This window comes from Zonotrichia albicollis, chromosome 16 (genome assembly GCF_047830755.1).
Source record: "Zonotrichia albicollis isolate bZonAlb1 chromosome 16, bZonAlb1.hap1, whole genome shotgun sequence".
Classification (NCBI taxonomy): domain Eukaryota; kingdom Metazoa; phylum Chordata; class Aves; order Passeriformes; family Passerellidae; genus Zonotrichia; species Zonotrichia albicollis.
Window position 1 is genome coordinate 14152470 of NC_133834.1, and position 26218 is coordinate 14178687.

The window sequence follows — 26218 nt, forward strand, 5'->3', positions numbered from 1 at the left end:
CAGAGAGTGAGTGGCTTCATAAAAATGTTGCAATTGCAGCACAGGGAGTTTTGGGGGATAAGGTTTGGAAGGAGTTTGGCCCCAGCATTGGATGCATGGGAACAGCAGAAAACAGACTGGGTGGGGACCTCCAGTGTGCAGCAGGCAGAGCACCAGGGCTCCCCCCAGCTCCCAGCAGACCTTTCATAAAGCTTTTATTCTTTTTATGATGATTGGGTGTGGGATATTTTCATGATGCCACCGAGGGGCTGAAGTGGTGGAGGACAACCAAAAGGGACTGTAAACCCCTTGGCTGGTGTGTGAGGAGCTTCAGGAGAGCTCTGGAAACCTTGGTGGGAGCACCCTGGGAGCTGGCAGGATCCGGCCGCCGCCAGGCTCTCGGCAGCACCGGCAGCTCTTCCCCAGCAATGTCACTATGATAAATGTTTGTCTTTTCCGTCCAAGAGATACAGCAGAGCCACTGCCAGCACCGTGTCTCAGTGGAATTGGGGTTTGCTCTGCCAGGAGCGTTACCGGCTCATGATTCACATCTTTACAGCAGCTTTGGAAGGAAAATGTGCTTCTCGCCAGGCAGACCTTCATGCACGTCGAGATGCCACAGTTTTTCCAGACTTTCCAAAGGAAGCCACAGCCAAATGAGACATTCCTTCTCTTCTTCCAGCTTTCTTGGAACAATCTTCTTTGATTAGTAAGTGAGACAGATAGTTGGAAAGAAAGACAGACAGACAGGCTGGGAATAGGGTTATAATGAGCAGTTTGCATGAGCCCCAGTCGCCGGTGGGAAGGTATCTCCATCCACCCCTTGCTGGGTGGCTGCTCAGAGCCCCTGCTGTACATTGTAGTCCCCCACCCCTTTGTCCTCCTCTATGGTCCCCAGCCCCTTGATGGCACCCTGTCCTCCTCTATGGTATTGCACTCCTGGCCTCCTTTGTGGTCCCCAAATCCCTGCCTTCCTCCATGGTCCCCAAATCCCTGCCCTCCTCCGTGGTCCCCATATCCCTGCCTTCCTCCATGGTCCCCAAATCCCTGCCTTCCTCCATGGTCCCCAGCCCCTGTCCTCCTCTGTGGTACTCCACTCCTGCCCTCCTCCATGGTCCCCAACCCCTTTGTCCTCCTCTATGGAGGAAAAGTGGGGAGCAGGGAGACATCCATGGAGAAGGACAAACCTCCCTCTTTCCTCCATGGTACCTGACCTCCTGCCCTCTGCTGGGATCCCAACCCCTCTGTCCTCATCCAAGTTCCTCAAATCCCTGCCTCCCTCCATGATCCCCAACCCTGCCCTCTGCTGTGATCCCAACCCCTCTGTCCTCGTCCAAGTTCCTCAAATCCCTGCCTCCCTCCATGATCCCCAACCCTGCCCTCTGCTGTGATCCCCAATCCTGGGTTCTCCTCCATGGTCCCTGACCCCTGCCTTCTGTCATGGTGCCCTGACAGCATGTGCTGAGGCAGGTGGGATCTGTCTCACCAGAGAGGATCACACTGCCCTGAGGCACAAAGTTGGGGTTTGCTGTGCCTGTATGGCACAAGGAGACAAGTTGGAAAAGCAGCCAAATGACTCAGGCATGGCTGGCAGGTCCTGTGCAAGGGACAGAGGCCAAAGTTGGGGTGCAGGGAAGGAGATGGGAGTTCCTGCCTTGCTCCCTGCAGCTACACCCCCTCATCCACCCCAGTCCCAGTGCTCTCTCCCACACCAGCAGGAGAAACAAAACAAGCATCTCCAGGGAGTGTGTTTGGAAAATATCAGGTTTTATTAGACAGGCTGATGTTCAAGCTGACAGTTTTATCCCAATGCACATGATCACGGGCATCTACAGGGCCTGTGTCCCAGCTCCCTCCCTCCCATGAAGCTCTTACGCAAGATGTTCCACTCCCCCAAATTCTGAGGGGCTTTGAGTTTCTCAGCAGAATGAAAATGTCTCCCTGCTCCCCATTTTTCCACTCCCAGATTCCCAGAGGTCTCCTGAGAAAGCTCAGTGAGAACTGGGCAGGGAACTGCAATCCTCTTGGGACTGACAGCCACCTGGATCCGTGGGAGAGGAGGCATCTCAGTGGTGGCTTCTCCCTGAGGCAGCACGGAGCTGGGTCAGTGTGTGCCACAGGGAACAGACCCCCAGTGCCAGGGCTTTGGAAGGAAAACCCAAAAGAGCCATATTGGGGGGAAAGGGTTTTGGCTGTCACGGAGGAGCCCATCCCGCACACAGGCACCAGGGCTTTGCACAGGGCGTGCAGGTGCTGCAGGGAAGAGGAAGGGAGGAGAGGAGGCAATGAGGACTGGAAAATAAAGCAAAAGGAAACCAGAGAAAGGGTGGAGAGAACGATGGGAGTGGCCTGAGAGCACTTCAGTGCCTTCAAGGTCAATACTTCTTGTGGGGCAGGGGGCCTTTCCCTGGGTACCCCATGGGCTTTAGGGTGACAGAGGAACTAGGAAAGAGATGGTGCAATACAGTGCTTGCAAACAGAAATGTTTAAAGGCCTTTGCTTTCTGTGACAATGACACACAGTGTGATAGCAGGAACAGTGACAACATCAGCCAGTTTCTCTTGGTGATTCTATTCCATTAGCTCTTAAAAAACCATGCAGACCAGTGTGACAGAGGAGAGTGAACGACAGATGGAGAGGAAAACTGATGAGCAACGGGATCACGGACAAGAAAGAAGGAATTGCAGCAGAGGGGCAGCAGCAATGGAGCAGGTTTGAGACTCACAAGCACATCCCTTCTCTCCACACTGCTCTGGGTGCTGCTCTCCCTGGCACTGCTTGCCTTCCCTTGCACCTCTGCTCCCTCTGCACTGCAGGCAAAATCCCTCTTCCTGAACCACGCCCTGCCCTGTGCTTGGACATAGATTTCAGTCTCGGCTTCATTAGTTCAAATGTCAAGTCCTACCTCGAAGCAGAGGCCAGGAACATTCAGGTCCCTGCAGCAGCATCCCCTCAAACTCACCTGGACTCAAGAGCACCTCTTCATTGCAGTGTCTGGGGGACACGGAGCTCTCCCAGGCCTCCTGCCTTAGCTCACTTCCTGTTGCACATGTGGAGATGCCCTTCACACCCTCCCCATCACAACGCAGCCTTCCATTCCCAGCTTTCTCTTTCCCTCTTTCATTCCTTTTGCCTTTTCCTTGCTTTAGCCAGCATCTCCATGTCCTCTTGCTTCTGTCCCTTTTCTCCAGAGGTTTCCTGGAGAGCAGTGCTTGCTGTGGGTGTTTGGCAGGAGGAAGGGCTTTCAGCAGGTTCTTGGTGGGTTTGAAGGTGCCGGTTTTCCATCCAGGATGACATCTATCACCTGGTTGGTTTGGGCTCAGCTTGGCAGACAGCAATGCTGTCCATGAGGGCCAAGTTTCAAGGTCAGATGTCCATGGGGAACTTCACCCTGCTCGGGTGCTTCCAAAGCAATACTCCTTCAGGACTGAGCACCGATGCTCAGAGACAAGCCAACAAATGGCTAAAAAGGGAGGAGTTTGGAAAGCAATCCCCAGAAACCTGCCTGGACTGTCCTGGGGAGGACAGATCAGCAGGTAGGCAAAAGGGATGTGACCTTTTTAACTTCACAGCTAATGACCCCCCTTCCTGCCTCCCTCCACAGAGCACAAAACCACGGAGGGCTAACTGAGAAAAGAGCAACATGGACTTGAACAAAGGCAAACTGCCAAACCCTCAACCTTGGAGCCCTGCTGGTCTAAAGACAAGACTTGCTAGCATGGGTTTTGAGGTTAATGACACACATAGGCATGAAGTGCCTTCTTCTGTGCTGGTCCAGGGAAGGAAACCCTGCTCACATCTCCTTGTGGGACCATCTGGTTTGGGGTGCTGGCCCTCCTCCTCCAGCACAGCTCAGCCAGTGGTGGCTGCTCCTTTCCACTCCATTTCTTCCTTTGCCATGGACTTGCAAATCCCATCACAGCTGCCTGTCTGGAGCTACAAGTGTCCCTTCAAATGCTCCTTCTTAAGTCAAACACCCACATGAAGGCTGTAGAAAATCAACTGAGCTGTCAAGTGAAAACAGAACTCACCAGGTGACCTAGAGGTCTCAGAAATAAAAACAAGATCAATATTTGCTGAGATTTGTAGAAGGTTTGTGCCTGAAAACAACAGCTGGGACATGGCTTCTCTTTCCTTGACCAGTGCTCCCGGTGATGCCTGGGTTAGTGTGTCACTGCTCTCCCCTGTGTTCTCAAGCTGTGCCCTTGTTCTCATTCCCTCATGGCTTCAGGGATGCAGAGGCTGAAATTCCTCTTCACGCACTCTTGGCACCAGTGGAAAAGCAGCTGCAGTCCTGCCCATGCATTGCTCATACTTACAGCTTAAACATTGCCTTCTACTCAAAAGAACAAAGATAAAATGTCAGGAATTCACAGTTTTTATTCTCTTCCTTATGCCCACCCATCTTCCCCTGCCATCGACGTCAATGACTCAAAAGTCCTCATCATACGGTAGCCTTTGCCAGCGCGGCACTCAAAGGGTTAACAAACCATGGCTTCTTGGACAGATAAGACATAAGCTCATTCACCAGTAGGAACATGTGGACAGTTGGGTTGTGGATCACCTTAGGGCTTCCTGTAGCGATTCTTTGGGGTTTCGCCGCAGCCAGTGACGTCGCAGGAGAGGACATTGGGCTTCTTCCCCAAGCCGATGCTTCCCAAGAGGTCGGGAAGCTCACGGGTGATGGCCTTCTCGATCTTCTCTAGGAAACACCCTCCCATGTAGGAACACTGCTGAGATAGCAGCTTAAAACTGGTGATGGGATTGATGCCAAAGAAGTCCTTGTAAGCCTCGCGGTTGGGGAGGTCAAATTTGCTGACATTGGTCTTTGCCAGAATGGATTTAAAGATATAGAACCTGTCAGGATCTTCCACAATGTCCCTGAACACCAGTTCTCCATCGCTAAAGAAGGTCATTTTGTCCTTGTAGGTCTGGAGATAGCGATCGACCAGCAGGGCGTGGATGCGCACCCGGATGGCGTGCTGGCGGATGAAGGCAATCTTGTTCTCCATCCTGTTCTCAATCACCTGGTTGAGATCTTCCAGGAGCGATATCTCTTCTTTGAGGAACAGGTCTCTGTGGGTTTCTGGATGGTAGTCATGGGGCCAGAAGGAGCTAACGTACACCCTGGGTGGCTCTGTGACATTGATGAGAGGAGCCAAGCTCCAGAACAAGGCACCATAGACTCTCATCAGCTCCTGGGTAGCCAGGCTGTCAGCTTTGTTCAGGATGATTCGGATCTGAGACTCACGGCCCTTCAGCTGACGAAACAGCATCTCCAGCTCCAAGCCCACGTCCAGCTTTGTGGGGTCAAAGACAACAAAGATGAGATCGGCTCTGTCGATGAACCACTGGCACACATCGTTGAATGGGTAACCTTGAGGAGAGGAAACAGAGAAATCCAATGCAGGATGAGTGCCTTCATCAAGGGATTGATAAACTGTGAGCCTGCTGTGCCTCAGTCCCCATTTGGCTGCATGGGTTGTGAGGACCAGCAGACTTCCCCTGTAGCCTAGAGCCTTTTTCTCACATGCTAAAAACACTTTGGAGCTTCTTGGCACAAAAAGCCATTCATGGGTGTCTGGGCCTGTGACTGCCTGTCTCTATCACCCTTATCTCCAGACCCTCCTCCTCCCTGCTCCTGACCACAGGTTCCTGATGTTCCTGTGAGCAGATACTGAATCACAGGATCAGAGAATCATTATGGTTGGGAAGGTCCTCTAAGATCACTGAGTCCAGCGATTCCCCCAGCACTGCCATGGCCACCAGTAAACCATGTCCCCAAGTGCCACATCCATACATCTTTTAAACCCCCCCAAGGGATGGTGACTCCACCACTGTCCTGGGCAGACTGTGCTTTGTCAGGACTCCATTGTGCTTCAGCCACCTTTGTCACCTCAGATCATCATAGCATCTTTTCTGGGGTCCCTTAGATGAACCCAGTGAACCCCTACCTCTTTCTTGCTGCTTGCGGTTTTCAATGATGCCCGGCGTGTCCACGAAGGTGACTCGCTCCAGGAGTTTGTGGGGGACCTCAATGCCAATCAGCTTCTCCAAGAAGTTCTGCCCAAACTTCTCCAGGGGCGAGAAGGAGCGGGCGCTGTCAGCAGCCATCACGATGCCCTCGATGGTCTTCAGCTTGGGGCCGTGCATGATGACAGTGAACTCGGAGGTGGTGGGCTCTGCCCCTGCACAGCAACGAGAGGAGCAGCAGAGGCATGAAATCCATGCCAGGCTATGGACACCACGGGGCTGGCCTGAGACTGGGAGCATTGAGAGCATCGCATGCTTCTCAAGAGATTCAGGGGCAAGGCAAACAGCATGAAATTCCTGCCCTGACTTCTTGGGAAGACGTCATGGGGTTGTTTTCTGTAGGGACTGGTTTCTCTGGAAGTGGCCTGACTGCACAAGGTGTCATGGAGAACCATCTCCTGGGAGCTCTCATTACCACAGCACGGATCTGGCCATGGACACTTGCTCTTAGCTGTGAGATGGCATCCGTGGGAGCAGGAAGGAACGAGGGGGAATGGCATTTCTCCTGGGAGGGCGAATTAGCTGGCTGCACATGAGGAGGGATGGGGAGAAGAGAAAGCCCTTTTGAGCTGCCCTTTTGACATGACTGCTGCTCACAGGTTTGGCATTGGGAGCTGTGAGCCCTGTGCTGCGGGATGAGGATGTTGTGGGAGAGATGCTCTCCTCCACCCTTGGAAGGGTGGACAGGCTGTGATGGGGAACCTCTCCCTCCATGGCACCACAGCCAGGTGTCATGGAGCAGATCCCAACCTCCCGGCTGTAAGGAGGGATTGAAGACACACGGCTGGAATTGCTGACTGCAGGGATGTGCAAATGCAGGTGTCGGCACCCCCTTGGCAAAGCAGTGAGTGCGGTACCTGTGTAGAGCTGGTAGGGAGTGTTGTCCAGCCCCAGGAGGTAGTTTATCATGGAAGATTTGCCGACGCTCCACGGTCCCAGGAATAGCACCATAGGCTTGGAAGTGATCTCCCCATCTGCGGAGAGGGGAAATAACAAGAGGAAGTGAAGGAACAATAGCCGTCGCCGCCGTGCGATGAACTCGCGGCTGTAACGAGCATCCCATGTGAGCGGCGCGGTGCTGCTGCCGGGGGATCAGCCGCCCTGGGGCCGCCAGCAGCCATTCGCCAGCCAAGGCAGCGGGACGGGCCCGTGCTCTGCGGCAGAGCCCCCCTCGAGCTTCAGCCCTTCTTAGACGACGGAGGGTGTTTAAAGCCTTGTCTCGGTTTGTTTCAGGTTCAGCCGGGTGAGTGTGGGGCTGGCTGCGGGCTGGGGGTGTTGTTTGAAGGCAGCCGCCGCAAAGCACGGGCCGTGCCGAGGAGGAGGGGGCCATGCCGGGCCCCGTGCGCAGGGAGCTGCCGTGGGCTCCGGAGCAGCGGCGCAGGGCTTGGGAAGCGCGGTGCGAGCCTCGAGCCAGCCGCCTGCAAGCCTTTCCACCATGCCCTCGCTGGGATCTACCCCCGGGCTGTGCCTCCCGACCCTCCGGCAGAACAGGAGGTCACTGCCTGGGTGTGAGGCTCCAGCTGGGTGTGGGGAGGTCAAACAGCCCCGCTTTGGGCTTGGGGAAAGGCAAAAGGAGTGTGAGCTATAGTCTCCATCCTGTGTTTTTCAAGTCACACAGTTTTCTCCGTGAGGATGGTGACCTGTCCCCGTGCCATGCCATCGGTCCAGGAGCACAGAGGTCCCTGGACACACGCAGCCAGCGCCCCCAGGAGCAATCCTTGCTCAAACAGGACTCATGCAATCAGCTTGTGACCACACTGCTCAACCCCCCAGCCCCCAGGAGCCCAGGTAGGCAGCCAGTGGAGCCAGAGGAGCCCAGGGCCTGTGCCAGTCCTCAAGCTGTGCCCAGGACACACAGGAGCCTGTGAGTCTGAAGCAGGACAAGAATAAACAGGACAAGAATGGAAATAAAGCTGGGTGAGTTCCCATTGGTGAAAACCAACCCCATCCTATGCTCAGGGTGGGAGAGGGTCCGTCCTGTTGTTGCTAGCAGGAGTTCAGCCAGGGGATGGATGACACCAGAGGAGCTGGGAGCTGCTATCTCAGCTGGAGCAGGGCCTTTCCCCATGGCCCAAGGCAAGGAGATGCCCTGAGCAAGCTTTGCTGCCCTCAGCACCTTCTCTTCATCCCCATGCCGAAGGCAGAACTATTTTCCATGAGGCAGATGAGAGCCCTGGTGCTCCATGGCTGCCACCCATGCAGGAGCCAGCAGCATTCCAGCAGGCCAGGGATCCCTCTCCAAGGTGGGGGAAACCACAAAGCCCCCGTGGTGCTGAGCTCCTGCCCCGAGGGTGCTGGAGGGCACTGCATGGCAGCTTCACACTGAACCCACCTGGCCATGGGAGCAGGCACTGGGGACAGCATTCCAACCTGCTCCTGCTGTACCTGCCCATCACAGGCTCACTGTGTCACCTCTGGGGAAGGGAATGGGCTGGGACATCTCTCCACGAGGCACTGCTGCATCCATACAGCTCAGCCCTCCTCCACAAAGCAGCACCTCTGAAGCAGGGGATGCATGGCTCTTCCTGCACCCTACTCCCTGCCTGGCAGCTGCAGGAATCCAGCCTTGTCTTCTCACATGGGACCAAAACAAGTGTTGAAACCTTGGCCTCTCATTATTAATCATTCCTCTGCCGCTCTGTCGCCGCTGCTCTGCTCTCTTGCCAGCTTTAATTAGGTTAGGATGGTTGTTATTATTACCATCATCCCTGTGATGTTGTGCCAGAGGTTTGGGGTGGGTCCCTGTGTGCTCTTTCATAACACAGCCCTGGCCAGGTGTGACTGTGTGAATGTGGGCACCTGTGAGCTCTGGCTTTGCTGCACGGAGCCAAGGTGGGCACAGCCCCCTGGCTGGTCACCCACAGCCCCTCGAGCAGCTCTGTGCCCCCCATGGGCTGCATGGGCAGTGCCAGGCGCTGCAACTCTGCAGGCAGTGCAGGAGCTGCGAGGATGTGGGGCCGGGTATGGATTCCCTGGCAGAGAGGGGGCATCTCCCAGCCGGGAGGGTGCTGGCCTGGCATCTGTCCCTGCTGTGTCCCCATGTCTGTCAGCAGCAGTTCGGGTCAGCCTGACGGCCCGGACAGCAGAAAGGAGCCGGGCTCGCTGCCGGCCGGGCGGGGATGGCGGCAGCTCCATCACAGCGGCTCTCTCCAGCCACCCTGTGGCTGCTCGCTCTCAGCTCAAGCTCAGACGAGCCTCCAGCTCATCCCTCCAGAGAGCCTGGCTCTGCTTGGGCTGCTCAGCTCTGGCATAGGAGCAGTTCGGCTGTCCAAATAGTTTTCTTTCCTAGAGCAGTGGCTTTCTGTGAGGTTTTGCCATGTGGCAGTGCCAGGCTGCTCTTGGTTGGAAGCACTGCTGCTCTGGGGTGGAGAACAGATAGTTCTGGGGAGAACTTAGAGCCCCTTCCAGTGGCTAAAGGAGATCCAAGAGAGCTGGAGAGACTTTGGATGAGGGTCCGGAGTGACAAGGCACAGGGAAATGGCCTCGCAGTGAGAAAGGGCAGGGTTCAATGGGATTTTGGAAGAAATTCTTCCCTGTGAGGGTGAGGAGGCCCTGGCTCGGGTTGCCCAGAGAAGCTGTGGAAATTCTTCCCTGGGAGGGTGGGGAGACCCTGGCTCAGGTTGCCCAGAGAAGCTGTGGCTGCCCCTGGATCCCTGGAAGTGTCCAAGGCCAGGCTGGATGGGTCTTAGAGCAGCCTGGGATTAGGGGAAAGTGTCCCTGTCCATGGCAGAGGGTGGAACTGGGTGGGCTTTAAGGTCCTTTCCAAATCATTCCATAATTCTATGATTAATCCTGGGCAAGGCCTTGTCTCCCCTTGTCCTCAAGCCCAGCAGATGTGCCTGGTGTGGCCTCTCCCCCAAGTGCAAGTCTGTCCTGAGGATGCTGAGCAAAGCAGAGGACCTAGCAAAACCTCCTTCCTATCCTCGTTCCTACTGAGCCACAGGCACCAAGCTCTTCTTTGTCCTCAAGCCACCCAGGAAGGCTGGAACACCTGGGGACACTCCCAGCATCACTCACACTTCTGTCCCACCCTGTGCCACAAACACCACAGGCCATGTGCCCATGGCACGGATCCAGAAACCCTTGGAGGGGGCACCCCTTGCTCCCAAAGCTTCCAAATCCACCAGTCCCCTGACAACACATGTGCCCAGAGCCAGAGGGCCCAGCCCACGTGGCTGAGGCAGCCTGTGCCTCCCCGTGTGCCCCCAGGCTGTGCCCACCCTGGCAGCACGTGTGCGAGCGCCTGAGCCCGAGATGAGATAAGGCAGCTATCGGAATATGCTATAAATAGCCCCAGCCCTCTGCCCTGCTGCCACACTGGCACTGCAGGGAGCCAGGGGCTCCCCAGCCACCAGCAGGGCTCTGTGTGGCTGTGCCCAAAGGAGCCTGGCTTGGCAGAGTGTGGCAGCGTGGCCGTGGGCAGGACAGCAGGGACACAAGATGGGGTTTCCCTGCAGGAACATTGTTCCCGTGGCTGAGCACCAGGCCCAGGGGAAGGGCTGGGTGTTGGGTGGCATTTCTTGGATGGTGTCCCATCTCCTGATCCTCCTGGGGGACCTGGCAGCACACCCTGAGCAAGATAGGCAGGGAGAGGAGCCAGCTCGGGCTTCAGCTGGGCAGGGGCCAGCCCGTGTTACTGGGACAGCTGCTGTGGGATCAGGGGTGGACATTCAGGAAAGTTTCTCACGTAGGAGGGTGAAGGGTGGGAAGAGATCCCCTCTATAGGGGAGCTGTCATCTGGGCTCCAGTTTGTGCCGTGGGTGAGAGATCAACCTAAAGATCCAACACATACAATCATGGAATACTTAACTTGGAAAAGCCTTCTAAGATGACCAATTCTAAATGTTCCTGCAGCACTGCCAAGGCCACCACTAATTCACGTCCCCAAGTGCCATATCCAGAGGGCTTTTAAATCCCCCCGGGATTAGGGACCCCACCACTGCCCTGAGCAGTTGTGCCAGGGCCTGACAGCCCTTTCTCTGAAGAAATTTTCCCAATATTTCCAAGCTTCCTCAGGTGAAACTTGAGGCCATTTCTTCTTGTCATGTCCCTTGTTCCCTGGGACGGTCCCTACCTGGCTCCACCTTCCTGTCAGGGAGTTGAGAGTGAGAAGGTCCCCCCGAGCCTCCCTTTCTCCAGACTGATAAAGGGAGGCTCGTCTCCCTCTCACAGGGCTACCAGAAACACCTTTGAACCCTGGCCTGAGGAATATTCTGCCTCTTACTCTTAAACCAAGAGGGAAAGGCGTCAGAGCCTGGGCGAGGTGAGGACTAGAGGGAGGTCGCTGTTGGGATACAGAGTCAGGCTGGGCCCAGTGCGGGCTCTGGAGGGGCTGGGGACACTGTCCCGGTGGGGATGGCGGTACGGCCCTGCTCGGTGCCTGGGCAGCGCGGCTGCATTGCCCGGGAGCCTGGGGGTGCCACAGGGCAGCGCAGAGCGAGAGCAGTGCCCGGGCATTCCCCAGGAGCCCGGGGAAGCTGGAGAGCGGAGGCAGAGCGGAGCAGTGCCCTGCTCGAATGCCTGGGCATTCATTCCCCCGGAGCCCGGGGAAGCCACAGGGCAGCACAGAGCGGAGCAGTGCCCTGCTCGATGCCTGGGCATTCCCCAGGAGCCCGGGGAAGCTGGAGAGCGGAGGCAGAGCGGAGCAGCGCCGGCAGCATGCAGGGAGCAGGCGGCGATACCAACCTGTGGCCGAGGAGCCCAGGGTGCGTCCGGGGTAAGCTGTTAGCGAGGGACACGGGGAGAGAGAAAAGGAACCGTGAGTCCGAGGAGGGATGCAACAGCCCGGGAGTGCTCCAGGACAAGGAGGGAACCGATGGCCACATTCCCAGCAGGAGACGAGGAGTTACAGCCTGGGAGCAGCCTGCAGCTCCCAGGACAAGCACTGAACCCCTGTCTGCCCTGCAGGGTGGGGATGTGGCTCTGCATCCCAGCTCCTGCTCTGCGGGGTTGTTGCCTTCCCTGGCATCACCCACCGAGCACACGGAGCCCAACAAGCCAGGGTTAGACAGCCACCAACCCAGCAATGTCCTGACAAGCCCAGTGACAGGGTCACCCGGACCCAGCCCCTGCGGCTGGTGATGGCATCTGGGAGGTCGTTCTCTACACAGGGACACTTGCTAATTAGCATACATCAGTAATTAGGGTCACCAGCATGCACCAACACCCGGTGTGACCTCACAGCAAGCTTTCCATGGCTGGACCGGGAGAATCCCTCACCCTCAGCTAGGGATAGTCCCTCCAAGCACAGAGTTGGACCCAGGCAGAGCATGTCTGCATCCACGTGGGATGGCAGAGCAGGGAGGCGGGAGGGTGGCAGGCAGGGAGAAGGAAATGGCATCTGCCAGGCTGAAGCAGAGGGTGTGTGGGAGCTTTCTGAGATGCACCCTGACAAGTCAGAATTGATGGTGACAGCCACAGCTCCCACAGGACTCCATGGGAGTTTTCACATGTTGTGGGGAGCAGAGGAGCTCTTTGGATTACACTGCAGTGAGAGGAGCTGATGGGAAGGGAGACAAAATGGAAGGCTGCCACGTAATGGAGGGGCCAGGGTGCTTGCCACGGCGCCCCTCTATATTGGTTTACACCTCCAAAGGTCACACATATTCCATGACAGGCCTGCCCCAAAGCTCCCCCAGCTGTCCTGCTCCTCCCAGCCAGCTGAGCCGGCAGCTCTGTGCCCTCCAGCCTCCCCCCACCACGGAGAGGGGCACAGGGGGAGCTGGGAGCACCTCCCAGCCCGCGGGGACAGCACTGATGGGATGAACCCGCTCAGGACACGGGCACTGTGCAGGGGAAGTGTTGAGAAGGCTCCCTGAGCTCCACCGTGTCCTCACCTGCCCTCCAAGGTCAAGAGAGTTCCCTGGGCCAACCCTGTAACTAATGTGCAGGTTTCTCTGATTACACTGCTAATGAGGGCTGGGGAAGGCTGGATCTGTGGGTATGAAAGGTAAACTGCTGAGCTGGAGGTTTCTAGAGGGTTGTGCGTGCCAGGGTATGGCTGGGCTGTCAGAGATCATTCAAGAAGTTTGGTGTCCGTACAAATTTTTTGGAGGGGAGCATGGCCAGGGTGTCTCACAGCTGAGACAAGGACTGGAGGCAGTGCAGCATCCCTGTGCCCTTCCCTGGGGGCAGGAGGGGACTGTGGGTCACTAGCTCCAGGGTCACAGGACACAGCTGTGTGCTGGGACCTGGCCGGGGCACTGTCAGCCTGGGGGGTGGCTGCTCCTCACAGTGAGGTGGAACAGGCCATGGAGTGTTGAGGGGAGGCCAGGAGGAACACCAGGACCTGCTGTCCAAGGTGAGTCCTGCTCAGGAGCTGGATTTGAGAGAAGCTGGGAAAACAACAGAGTCAATGGTGAACCTCAGGAGCTGAGAACGCCAGCAGGAGCCTGGGGAACACTAAAACACTTGTTTCCTCACAAAAGGGGAGCAGGGAAGTGGCTGCTTGGGCATGGGATGGATTAAGGGTAGGGTAGGACATCCTGAGGGCTGGAAATTGTGGCTGGGGGCTGCATCCTCTGGCTGTGAACAGCAAAGGGGGGTTAGAGCCCACCAGCTGCCCCTGTAACCCCAAACATCCTCCTGAACTGTGTCCCAGGTTGAATTGACAGCAAACATCAAAGACCAGAGCAGCTTGGAGAAAAAGTTGGGGTGTTGCCAGGGGACAGGCCAGCAGCCATGGAGTGACAATCAGGACATGTGAACCTCAATTCCCTCCCACAGGGTAACTTCCCTGTGTTCCTCACTGCCTGTACGCTGGAGACGGCCTGGCTGGGTAGGGAGATGTCCAAGCCTGCTTAGAGAATGTCTGACCCAGACTCAGGAGTTTCAGGAGGGATGCCTGGAAAGCCACAGTTCTCTCTACAGGGATGTGTCCCAGCTGAGTATGGGCACCTGGTGGGACCTCACAGCCCCTGTGTGCTGGTGGAGCAAGGCCAGCTGTAGAATAAAGATCTGTGGAGAGGGTATATCCCAGTCCTGCCTCAACAGAAGGGAGGACATGGCTCCAGGACCGTGGGCCTGGACACCTGGGGAGGCAGGCAGAGCTGCAGGATGAGGAGAACAACTTCAGGGCCTTGGCAGGAGGGTGACATGGGTACAAAGTCCTGGGACACTGGCAGCAGGGACTCCAGCAGCCCCTGGATACTCAGGAGACATCTGGCCCTGGCTCCTGTGCTTGAATAGATACTCAGAGGAGAATTACTGCAGTGAACAAGGAAGTCAGACTTGGGTTTGAGCCATCTGTGCTTGGAAAATGAGGCTGCTGGTGTTTCTTGGGTCACAAGAACTTCCCATATCTTGTAAGCATCTTGGGACAGGGCTGCACTTTCCTCTTGTGGAGGGACACATGTGTGACCTGGCTCAGCCCACACCGTGCCAGGGGCCACAGGGACCTGCTCACCCCATCCATTGTGCCTGAGATTGCCGAGGGCTGGAAACTCCAGCTCTCAGGATGAGTGAAGGCTGTGGAGCTTGAGGAACACCCTGCCCACATGGCTGTGTCCTGCACCCAGCAGGAAGGATGCCAGCTCCTGCCACCCCCAGGAAGCTCATCCCCAGCCTTGAGAGGTCCTGAGCTTCCTTGCCAAGCCTGTTTCATTGGGCCGTGATCTCTGCTTGGCAGGGGTACAGGGCATTGATGCTGAGCAGGTGGGAGACCCGAGGCAGGCAGGGCTCAGTGCTCAGCCCACACAGATGGCCCTGACAGCAGATGGGCTGAGGCAGAGGCAGGAATTCCTGCTGCTGGGTTCACTAGGGCATGGCCTCTAAGGCCAGAGTGTTCATGGACTCCCTGGGAAGCTGCAAAGGAGGACACACAGTCCAAGGCTGCCCATGATCTGCTCTCTGTGCTGTTATCTGCCCATGATCAGCTCTCTGTGCTGTTATCTGCATCCCAGGGACCTGCTGGTGCTGGAGACCCCAGTGCCCGTGGCATTACCTGTGATCTCGTGCTGCCTCAGCTCGTTGTATCTGTAGGAGTGCTCCAGGGGCTTGATGGAGGAGTGGTAGATCTTCCTCAGCCGCTGCAGTACTCCTGGGGGGCAAAGCATGGGGGCAGGTGAGAGGCAAGCCCCACCAGGCTGGGTGAGACCCTCCTGGGGCCATGCAGGTCCCAAGGGTGGCCCAGTCATGGATCAAGGGACTTGGCTTACAGCTGAAATCTTGGCCAAACTGATCCCAGCCACATTTTGCTCAGAGGAGTTGTGGCTGCCCCTGAATCCCTGGAAATGTCCAAGGCCAGGTTGAACGAGGCTTGGAGCAGCCTGGTCTATGGAAAATGTCCTGCTCATGGCAGAGGGGTGGGATGAGATGTTCTTCACCATCTCTCCCAACCCAAACTGTTCTAGGATTTTGATGCCTCTCCCCTGCTAATGTTTCCCACTGGGCACTGTCCCCATTTGCTCCCAGCAGCTGATGGGAGGAGCATCCTTCTCAAGTGCTGTTTAGCTCTCAACACCCACAGTCCCAAAAAGCCCTTCACCATAATGCCAGGCCCCCCTGGCATGGCCCCAGAGCTGCTTGCTAGAAAAGAGGAGGAGCTTTCTCCACAGTATCTCTTATCACTGCCTTTCCAGCCCAAACTGCCAGTGGGGCCAGCAGAAGCAAACCTTAGAGCAGCAAAACCCAATATATAATTGGAATAAAAATCCCAACCCTTTGTCACAAGTTGCTCCAGGTTTCTTTGAGCAGGGATGTGCCTGATTCACTGTCTGCATCTTCCAGCCTCTATACCCTCCTAATTCTTGTATGCCCTCAGTGATGTCCTTAAAATACCTAAAATACATTAGCCCAAGAGCAGCCAAAGGGCTGTTATTGAAAATCTGGCATTACTAGACCTGCAAGGAGCAAGGTTAAAATCAAAACACAAGAGAAGGAAAATCCTGTCCATGGCCTTAGTGCAGGGCATGCGTGGCCTCCTCACCTGAGACATCATCGGCAGGTTTCTCCTCATTGAGCTTCAGGGTGTTCTCCAGGTGGGACCGGTCGCGCTTGGTCGGCTCGCTGGCATCTTCAACCTCTTCTGGAGGAGCAAACAAGGAGACCTGTTACTGCTGGAGGGGGAGCCCACCCAGGAGCTCACACAAGCGACTGCCAGGGAGAGGGCACGGGGAGCACACACACCCCGAGCCTGCGGGCACGCCATGCCCACGGCAGCCACTGTCACCCTCGGCATGCCACGCGCTCTCCCTTTAGCACAGGCTCCTGGAGGCTGCCAGGGCTCTGCCTGCTGGGGGAAGCGTCATGGGCAACTGCTTGGCTCCGAGGAGGGGCTGGCTGCTTGTGGGGAATGCGAAGGATGTGCCTGGAAGGGGCTCCCGGGGCTGGGATGTAGCACGAGCACGCGGCAGCTGCTGCCCAGCGGGGCCCTGGTGCTTCCCCCGGCAGCTGCGGCTCCATGGGCTCGGCCCCGGCTGCAGGCTGGGTGCTGCCCACTCCCCCAGAAACCTGCAGGGTCAGCTGGAGATGTGGGGTCCCAGGCTGGGGCTGCCTCTGGCTCTTGGGGGACAGGCCAGCCTGGCCCACCTTTGCCAGTGGGGCTGCTCCCTCCCAGTTCTCCCACCCCACCTCTGTCCCCGTGTTCCCCTGCCCTCTGCACAGCGCCGTGTCCCTCATGGCTCCATGCCAGGCATGAGGAGCATGAGGCAGCTGCCTCCTCTGGGGAAGGCACCCCACTGCCCCCAAAACAGGGAAACAATGGTGGCCTTGCCATGGAGGTGCTGGCACACCAGGAGCTTCCGAGAGCTTTTTGGGGTTGGACTGTAGCAGGGGTTTGGGGACAGCAGGATCAAGCAGGGCACCACTAAGCCCTGAGACTGTGTTGAGCATCTACTGGGTGTTGGGCTGAGGAAGACCTTTTGACTTGCCAAGTGAAGACACAGAGACCAAACTGGGTTTATCTTTTGGGTAAAATGGGAGGCTTTTTGAGCTGGGACATTACAGATGAAAACAACAAAAATACTAATCTGGGTCCAAAGGTTGCTGCCCAACCTGTGGGCCAAAGTCTACAAATAATTCTAGGAAATTGTGGTGGAGGGTGTCCCTTTCCCCTAGTTAGCCTTTCACTGATTGAGCAGGGCTGGTGCCTCAGCAGCTCATTGGCCTGGATTAGTTCTTCACACCTTCCCTACGAGCCAAGAACTGGTGGAGAGGAGCCCCACAATCCTGGGAGCCCCACCATCCGTCCCAGGAGCATCCTGCCCCTGCCCAAGCCAGAGGACTGTGTGGGTGGTGGATAAAGAGTCTTTAAGAGATCTGCGAGTGCTGAAAGGGGCCTGGAGGTTAAACATTTTATCCATGTCCACATCCCTGAGGAGAAATCATGGACTTGGAGTGGCGAGAGGGGAGCATCAGTCAGCGCTGGCACCACTGCGATGAGTGCCCGCGTGTTGGGCATCCTGCTGGGCCTCGCTGCCCACGCTGGGCGCTGTTAGGGCGGGCAGGGAAGCAGAAGCGTTAGGAGAGGGCCATGCACTAGGGCAGGTTTAACGTGCCAAGCTCAGCTCCGCCGGGTTGATGGGAGGTCACTCCTGCTGCTACAGCACACCCACAAGAAAAGAGTCCAACCTATCTGGCTGTGCTGGCTCTCGGTGGTGCTGGGGACCTCTGTTCCTGCCAGTGGGGTCTTGTCTGCAGGGGGGTCTGCTGCTGCTGCTGGGGGGTTTTCTGCCACTGCAGGGGGGTCTGCTGCTGCTGGAGGGTCGTCCTCTGCTGTTGGTGGGTCTTCTGTTACTGGTGGGTCTTCTTTTGCTGGTGGATCTTCTGCTGGTGGTGGGTCTTCCACTGCTGCTGGTGGGTCTTCTGCTGCATCCCCACAGGGTGGGTGATGGCAGCTGGCAGGGCCACCCCTGGCTTCTCCTGTGCCAGCAGCTGCTGGTTTGCTGTGGTTCTTTTTGTTGGAAGTGCTGGCTCCTTCCTTGTCATTCTCTCCAGATTCATTCTCTGGCCTGTCACCATCTTCGTCAGATTCTTTCTCCTCAGACTCTCCCTCTTCAGACTCTTCCTTGTCTCCATCTACCTCAGACTCCTCGTGTTCACCTTCCTCAGACTCTCCTTGCTCGTCATCTTCCTCTGAGCTCTGCTCATCCCTTTCCTCCTCTCCCTCAGGAGCAGATGCTGCTCTTGGCTCCTCAGTTTGCTCTTCCCCTGGCTGCCCTTCCTCCTCAGAGCCTCCTTTCTCTGTGCCGGGCTCCTCATCCTCCTGGGCATGGATGTCATCTTGTGTGCCCGGCCCATGGTTCCCTCCACGATGAGCTGCCACAGATTCCTCCCCTGAGCTCTGTTCTTCCTGGCCCTGCTCCTTGCTGCTCTCCTCTGTCTGGCTGTCCCCTGGCCCCAGGCCCCTCCTCAGGCCGCCTGCTGGCTCTTCCTCCCCCTCTCCGTGTCCCTCCTCGGTGACACCAGGCACGGAGGCACTGGCAGTGCCACTGTCTTGCTCCTCCTCAGGGCTGCCATCATGTGCCTTGTCCTGCAGCGGGGGCTCCGTGCCGGGCGGGGGGCTCTGGGCAGCACCATCCCCATGGCCCGTGCCGGGGGCGCGCGGCTCTAAACGATGAGAACAGCTCAGTCAGTCCCACGCCTGCCAGGGCCCTGAGCTGTGGCTGCTACCAAGAGGTTTCAACTCTTCCCTAAGCCTGCTCCAGCTCAATTTTCTGTCCCTGTCGCAAGAAGTTGGGTGCAAAGATGTGTGTGGGGGCAAAGCGGAGCTGGCAGGGGCTCTATGGCTCCACCAGCCCTGGCTGCCTGGCACTGGGGCTGCCCACCCCAAAGCACTGCAGGAAGGTGGCAAAGCTGCCCTAAAGATGGGGGAAGGAGTAAAAATGGCAAATTTTGAGGGGCTGTGGGCACTTGGCAGGTTAAAAGGGTCCTTCCCCAGCCCTGACTCCAGAGAACATCACACAGCCAAGGTGGGCGGTGAAGTGAGGGGGAGGAGGAGGAGGAAGGGGCTTCCTGGCATGAGGGGCTGCCCAGCATGGGAATCTGCCTGACCCTGGCCACGGGGCTGAGGAGCTATTTATTGTAAGTGTCCCTTCACTAGGAAAGCATGTGCCACGCCGTGCTGCTGCTGGGGACACAATGAGTGTGCTCTGTGGCCCAGGAGAATCCATCCGTATTTTCCATAGGCTCCAACTGCAATTTAACATCAGTCAGCGGGTGCCAAAAATAAAAGATCACGGCTATACTGTCTCTGTTACAAACAGTTGCTGCTAGTCTAAATAATCCCCCCAAACGTCTCGTGCCAGGGGAGCGTTTCAGAGGAAAATAATTCCTTTGTACTCCAGCTGGCAAGCAGGAGCCAAGCAGGAAAAAAGACCACCTCTATCCAGGCTGCAGGAGGAGAGGGGCACGGCCAGTGCTGTGCTCTGGCTCCTGCTCCATGTCCGTGCAGGAGCCACAGGACTGTGCCCAGCAGGACTTTGCCAAAATTGGAGCTCAGTGGGCTTGGCCACAGGGCTGAGCACAGGAGGAGCTGGGCTGGGGTCAGTGTGGGACCCCTCAGCCCAGTTTGCCCTGGGGATGCCAGGGGGTGGTTTTACCTCCATGGCACTGGTGGGGCTATGAGCTGGGGTCAGGTCACCTTGGGAGGCTCGTGCCATGCCAGCAGCGGGCACTGGCAAGGACAGGCTGCCCCAAGCCTGCCCTCGTTGCCAGTGGCCCTTGGTTCCCTGGCACAGCAGAGCTGCAGCCACTGCCACAGCCCCCACAGCCCCTCACCCTGCCCAAACTGGATGCACAGGTCACCCTCGCTCTGGCCTTGCTGACCTCCCTGTCCTCTGCCGGTGCCCGGCCCAGCTCCCAGATGGAGGGAGATGGCTGTGGGCAACTCCCACACCCCTCCCTTCCACCCTGCTCCTTCAGATCACCTTCCTGAAGACCCCTGGGACCCTGCAGGAGCCTCTTGAAATGAAATATTTATATTTGACCTGTAAGCTGTGAGTGGCTGGGGCCAACATGGCCCTGCCTGGCCCAGTGGCCTGCGAACCAGCCCGAGTCATTAGAGGGTCCCCTCAGCTGATGGGATATTCTCGGTTTGGCCCCAAAATAGCTGGTGACCTGGAGAGCTGGGAGAGGAGTGATGGTCAAAGCAGCGGAGGAGGGCAGGACCAGGCAGAGGAGACCCTGAGAGCCCTCAGGGCTTTGTCTGGGCTCTATGTGCCCCCTCTGACCCATCACCCACCATGGCCTGGCACAACAGCAGCGCCAGTGCCCACCACGAGCCCTCCCTCGAGGAAAAAGGGAAATATCCCCCAGGGCTCAGATGGGGATGTCCCTGGCCCGTGCTGCTCACGGGCTTCATTTCCTGTGACCTTCAAGCTCTGACAGAAAGTCCCTGTCCCCTCTCCACCTCCTTCTCCCTGTTTCCCCTACATGGCTGCCCGATCCAGGGTGAATTGTGCTGACCTGCACATGGTGGCCCGATGAGTGCAAAATGGGCCGAAGGTTACGGGCTTAACACCCTCGGCAGGCTAAAAATACAGCACGGCAACTGTACGGGGCACCGGGGCACCGGGAGGAGCAGCCCCCGGGGCCAGCCCAGGGTGACGTCCCCACCTGGGGGCCCCCGTGGGTGTCAAGTGACACCGGGGCTCCCCGTGTTCGCACCTTGCATTGTGCCAAGCAGATGGGTGGCATCGGAGAGGAGACCTCGCCCTTTTCCCCTCGGGGACTTGACCTCTCTGTGAGGTTTGAATTGCCCCTGCCGCCCCTTTCTCGTGCTGGGAGTGTTATGAGCTGCCAGGGGACGCTTTTTCAGGGGGTGACAGAGGGGATGGAGAGCCCAGGGCGCGGATCTGGGTGGCACAGGGTGCCGAGGCGGGTTTGCACCCAGAGCAGCCTGTGCGGGAAGGAGGGGATGGCTGGACATCGCGGTGTCCCCTCCATCCCTGCACGGCATCGAACGGACCAGCAGCGATCTGACAGCAAAACGGGTCCTCCAGGAGGACGGGGAGAAGGGACAGATGGGCACAGGTGGCCCTGGAGGGACTCTCTCCCCCTCCAGCAGAAACCGGAGCCGTGAGCGTGGGGCCGGCGATGGCAGGGCTGCGGGGATGGCTTTTCACACGCCCCCCTCCCCTGCCCGGCTCCCCATCCCTGCTTCCCTGGGGGTTTATCCACTGGCTCCTGCAAGTCCTGTGCTCCCCGTGTCCTCCTGGGTGAAATCTTGGCGAGACCTCGTATCCCAAATACCCAACCCTGCCTTTATTCTGGCAAAGCCCTTTAAAACCTCGTGGAAACTGACTGGACACAAAGCTGTCAGGGAGTTTCTGGACTTTCCAGCTGGACCTGGTGCAGACCCCACCTTTCCTGTGAGACCCCTTTTGACAGTGATGTCCCTTCTCTCCAGGCTCTTCCCTCTTGCTCAGGGCCATCCCCCCAGGGCTCCTCCAGCCCAGCATCAGAGCAGGGGGAGCCCGGCCCCAGCTCCACTTTGGGGTCAGCTGGGCCAACACCTCCAAAGGTAAGTGTCCCATGAGGGTTCAAGCAGCCCAGAGGACACAAGCACAAGGATGGGGCTGAGGATGGGGTTGGCTCTCCAGATCTTTGTGCACCCCAAAACCCAGGATGCCCAGACACATCATCACATCCCAGAAGCTTCATGATCCCAAAAATTCAGCATAAAGCAAATATATTCCGGGTTTCCAATGCGGAAGGAAGTGCAGGAAACACTTTTGTCAAACTAACTTGACCTCATCTGTACAGAAAATTTTAAGTTTAGTTAAAAAAAATTATGAAGTTATTTGGTTTCTGTAAATGGTTGAATAGAACAATATTATATTTTTATTAGTATATGGTAAAGAAACATCACCAGGAGCTACCAAATGGATTAAAACAGGCTTGGAGCTTTCTGAATAGAGATTAAAATAGGGAATCACTGCTGCAGGGTGTTCCTTGCACTGTCTGCCCACCCTCAAGGTCTGTAAGGGACCCTGAACCCTGACTTGCAGAAGACACAAAGATGAGGAAGGTGGGAAATGAAGCACCTGCTGCTTCCTGCCTGAGGAGATCTGGGTCCATCAGTGAGCAGAGGGCCAGGACACGTCAGGTATTTTGGCACAGGCAGATGTCACTCTGTACATCGAGGAACATCCACCTGCGGTGTCCCTTGCAGCTTGGGCAGTGCTGGGGGACCCGAGGGACCTGCTGGGCATGGCTGGGGCTGGAAGAGCTCCTTCTTCCAGAGGAAGGGTGTCCAAGAGCTTTCACTGCTCCTGGCCTCCAGCCATGGGAGGCTTCACCAACCCACCCCAGGGCTGTCCCCTGAGGGACATCTGTCCACTCAAGGCCAGACCTGGCTGTCCATCCCTCCTTGGGTCATCCCAAGCATTCCTGGTCACCCCTTGGACTTGCCAGCCTGGATTCTAATGGCTGATGTCCCACAAGATCCCCAAACCCAGGGGAATGTGGGGGCAGACCCTGCCTGGCCATGCTGAGTGGGGGTCCCAGCCCTGGCAGTGGCAGCACTGGTGACACCAGCACATGGACAGGGCCACACAGCTCCGAGCCCTTTTCTGCAGTGTACCCGGGGCTGTGTGACCCCAAGGGTGCCCAGCTGGCACCAGGGCCATGCTGCCACTGCCAGCACCCCATCCTGGCTCGGGGTGTCTGCTCAAGCCTCCCCTGCAGCCCCCACCAGCACAGGAGCTCAGGGCTCCCTCCAGAAGGCACTGACAAGGGAAATGTCCCTATGAGCTGGAAATAGCTCCATGGAGCCCTGCACAGCCCTGGGCTGCTGCTATTCCTGCAGAGCTCGGGGAACAGCAATTCCAGAAGCAACCTGGTCACCCTGACCCAGTGGCCAGGCTGGGATTTCACCAGCTTGGCGAGTGGGACACAGGTGAACATGGCAGGAGTGCTGTCCTTGGGCATGGCACAGCCCTCCCAGCCTGGTGCCAGCCCACAGAGACCTGCTGGTACCTCTGTGCCACCAGGGCCATGCACAAACAAGGTCTCCTGGCCTTTCTGCCCTGCTGGATGTCACCTACACACTGATAGGGAGGGTGCCACAGCAGAGCCAACCTGCCTGGTGTCTGCCTTTCTTTGCTCAGCCAACACCTTGGGAGTAAGATGGGCACCCACAGGGATCAGGGTCTCCTTGGGGTGAGGCACCAGGGGTGTGACAGGGATGTAGGTGGCACAAGCACCCAGCACACCCGAGGCACCCCAAGCCCCTTTCTCACACACACCCATTGCAGTGCTGCCCATGGCTGTGCTGGTGCTGGAGGGTGGAACAAGTCCAGAGAGGAGTCCCTCGGGGTGCCCACCTCTGGGCAGGTTGGTTACTGTGGGGCCATTGGCCTGGGATGGTCAGGGTGGGGTGTCCCCATGGCTGCTGTGCCCAGGGCCCTGAGCCCACACAGGGTGTCACAGTCCTGCTCCCAAGATGTTCTGGCCTGGGAGGTGGAGGCCACCCTAAAGTGACACATTCCAAGGTGGTGGAGAACACCCCGGGATGCCAGGAGAAGGTGGTGCTGGAGCTCACCCTGAGGTGACACCTTCCAGAATGAGGCAGGACAGGGACTCCCAGGAGCTGAGGCTGGCACAGACCCCTCTGCTGTCACCAGGAGGGGTCTGTGCCAGTGCCAGCCCTGCAGTGCCTTGCAGGAGGACACCACTGTGCCAGGGCTTTCCCCAAGTCCTCTCTCAGCTCAGCGGTGGTGATGGCACAGCCTGGAATTGCCCTCCCACTCAAACCCATGATGGCTGCAGAGCCAAGGCATCCCCAGGGCAAAGTGTCTGGGCACTGCCCTGTAGCCCATTGCTGGTGGCCACAGGGGCCCCCCAGCCTGGAAGGGATGGCTGGGCTCTGCCTGAGGGCAGGAGCAGATGGTGAAGTGGGTGAGTGCCCTCACCATGAGCCACTGCCCAGTCCACAGTGGGTGCTGCTCCCTGCCAGGCTCCAGCAACTCCAGGGAGCTTTGCCAGCCCCAGCCAAGTGTGCAATGAGCTGCCTCAGCGGGGCTGTAAGGGCACAGGCACAGGGCAATTCCCTCCCCCAGGCTCTGGGAATGGTGGCAGGGTCCTGGCAGCCCCAGGTGCCACTAAACCCAAGGGACCACACCTTGCTGTGATGTTCCAACAAAGCCCCTGGTTCTGGACTTTCACCCCTTCTCTTCCCATGGGCACCTGCAGCCCCACAGCCCTGTGGGATCCCCACAGGCACTAATAGGGTTGAATGGGAAGGCATGTCCCAAAAATGGAAAAAAAATCCCCTCCAAGCCACTTCCTGCACCCCAAAGGAGCCGGGTCTGAGAGTTCAGCTTGGCGCCAAAGGAAAAGCAAAACTCATCCTGCAAATCCCACTGCTCTCTGAGGAGCAGAAGCATGGGCAGGAGACGTGCCAGTGCTTAGAGCTTTTTTGGAAACCTACAGCACTGGGGTGAAATATGTGACCCTCAATAAACAGGTGACCTTCAATAAACAGGTGACCCTCGATAAACCCCCAATAAACTTGGGGGACCCCTCAGAGGTGGTCCTGGGGCTGCCAGACCCTCATGTGCTCCTGGCCCAGAGCCTCCCCTGGGATGGGGGATCCCAGTGCTGTGCCATGCCAGCCTCAGCCAAACCCAGACATGGGCTGGTGGTCACCCACCATGGAGACAAGCTCCTGATGTCCCACCAGGCCACCAGCCCCGCTTGGAGTGGCACCAGCCACCATCCATGCCCGCAGAACCCCTTCCCAACCCCGCTGCACACACTGCACCCGCAGCCCCACGGAGGTCACCCCACCTCTGTCGGGGTGTGTCGCCGGCCCCCAAACCCATTCATTGCCGAGAAGGGCCCAAGATGCCCTTAAAAGGCCAAAACTCGGCGGGGCCGGGGGTGCCGGGCGCTGGCAGCGGCAGCTGCAGTGCCCGCGCGGGGCCGCGGCGGTGCCCGGGGGGGTGCCGGGCTCAGTGTCCCCTTACACGGCTGTTTCCATTCTTAGCAGCCCCGCTCCCGGCTGCGCGGCCGCCGGAGCGCGGCCAGGCACAGAACCAGCCCAAATTAACTCAAGGGCAAGCAAGGGTACCAGCGATGCCGCGCCGCCCCGGGGACACCCGGCCGGGCAGCGCCGTGAGGAGCGGGGATGGCACAGCCCGGGGAGGGGGATCCGGGGTCCTCAGAGACCCCCACCCGTCCTCACAGTCCCAAATCAACCACCACGGCCGCCACAGGTGACACTGCCTCAAGGCATGGCAGCGGCAGCGCGGCCCCTGTGCCCAGCGTGGCTCTGTAGCAGGGACCCCAATCAGCACCTCCCGCCTTCCCCTCCTGCCCACAGCCCCCCAACACGTTTCCCTGCGCGTTTTAGGGTGGCTCTGCAGCCTTGGAAAAGCTGCTGGGGAGCCCGGCCCGCTGTGCCCCTGCCACCCTGTCCTGCTCCAGGTCGGGTTCGCTGGGCGCCCCAGAGCCTCTCTCAGTCCCACAGGCACCCACGATTCTGCCTGCAACCCTACAGGACCCCCACAGACCCACAGGTACTGCAGCCTACAGGCACCCAGAGTCCCAGAGGTGCTCACGGCCCCACAGACAGCCCTGGCCCCACAGGCACCCCCTGTAGGTACCCACAGCCCCACAGGCACCTACAGCCCCACGGACATCCACGGCCCCATGGGCACCTGCAGCCCTACAGGGACCCCACAGCCCCTTGGGGTTCCCACAGCCCTGCAGGACCCCACAGCCCCATGGGGACACCCAGCTCTGTGGGGACCCCCAGCCCCATGGGGACCTGCCAGCCCTGAGGGGTTACCACAGCCCCAAGGGCACCCCCAGCCCTATGGGGACCCCATAAGTCCGGGCACCCAGAGGCACCCACAGAGTCTCCACGGCCCCAAGGGCACCCCCAGCCCCACAGAGACCCCATAACCCTGCAGCCCCCCAGCCCTGGGGCACCCCCAGCCCCCGGGGTGCTCCCAGCCCGGCGTGTGGCCGTACCTGCGGTGCCGAGGAGCAGCAGCGAGGCCACGCAGCAGCAGAGCAGGTTGAGGCCCTTCATGGTGGCTGCCAGGAGCTCCCTGCCGCTCGCTGCCTCTATTTATACGGGCGGCGCGGGGCAGGGCCGGCAGCTGCCCGCACAGATGCTGCCGCTGCCGCCGCTCTTCCGCTCCCAGGGGCCCTGGCCATGGGGACGGCGAGGGGACACGGCGCTGGGAATGGCTCCTGTCAGGGATGCCAGGGCACGGGGCACCTCTGGGCATGCGGTGGCACTGCTTGTTCGGGCCCC

The 26218-nt window shown here is 58.3% G+C and overlaps 1 protein-coding gene across 4 annotated transcripts; it reads right to left on the reverse strand.

Moving 5' to 3' along the window:
- Nucleotides 1-1725: 1725 nt before the first annotated feature.
- SRL (sarcalumenin) lies at nt 1726-26081 on the reverse strand. Of its 4 annotated transcripts, XM_074552963.1 has the most exons (8): nt 25930-26061; nt 17581-18558; nt 15938-16036; nt 14954-15049; nt 11698-11733; nt 6870-6986; nt 5934-6167; nt 1726-5356 (listed from the first exon to the last, which is right to left on the reverse strand). In XM_074552963.1, exons 1-8 carry the CDS (start codon nt 25988-25990, stop codon nt 4545-4547), a joined length of 2433 nt encoding a protein of 810 aa, XP_074409064.1. In that variant the 5' UTR covers nt 25991-26061; the 3' UTR covers nt 1726-4544. The 4 variants fall into 4 exon arrangements, with proteins under 4 accessions (XP_074409064.1, XP_074409066.1, XP_074409065.1 ...); XM_074552965.1 differs by lacking the exon at nt 17581-18558 and having other exon boundaries at nt 25930-26081; XM_074552964.1 differs by lacking the exon at nt 11698-11733 and having other exon boundaries at nt 25930-26065.
- Nucleotides 26082-26218: the final 137 nt, after the last annotated feature.

Bases quoted from the DNA above. Each gene is read 5' to 3' on its own strand.
- SRL (XM_074552963.1), bottom strand. From the start codon at position 25,990: ATGAAGGGCCTCAACCTGCTCTGCTGCTGCGTGGCCTCGCTGCTGCTC. The intron at 15,050-15,937 runs GTGAGGAGGCCA...TTTGCCCCCCAG, and splicing joins ACCTGCCGATGATGTCTCAG to GAGTACTGCAGCGGCTGAGG. The intron at 6,987-11,697 runs GTTGGTATCGCC...CCCTCTCCGCAG, and splicing joins CCTGGGCTCCTCGGCCACAG to ATGGGGAGATCACTTCCAAG.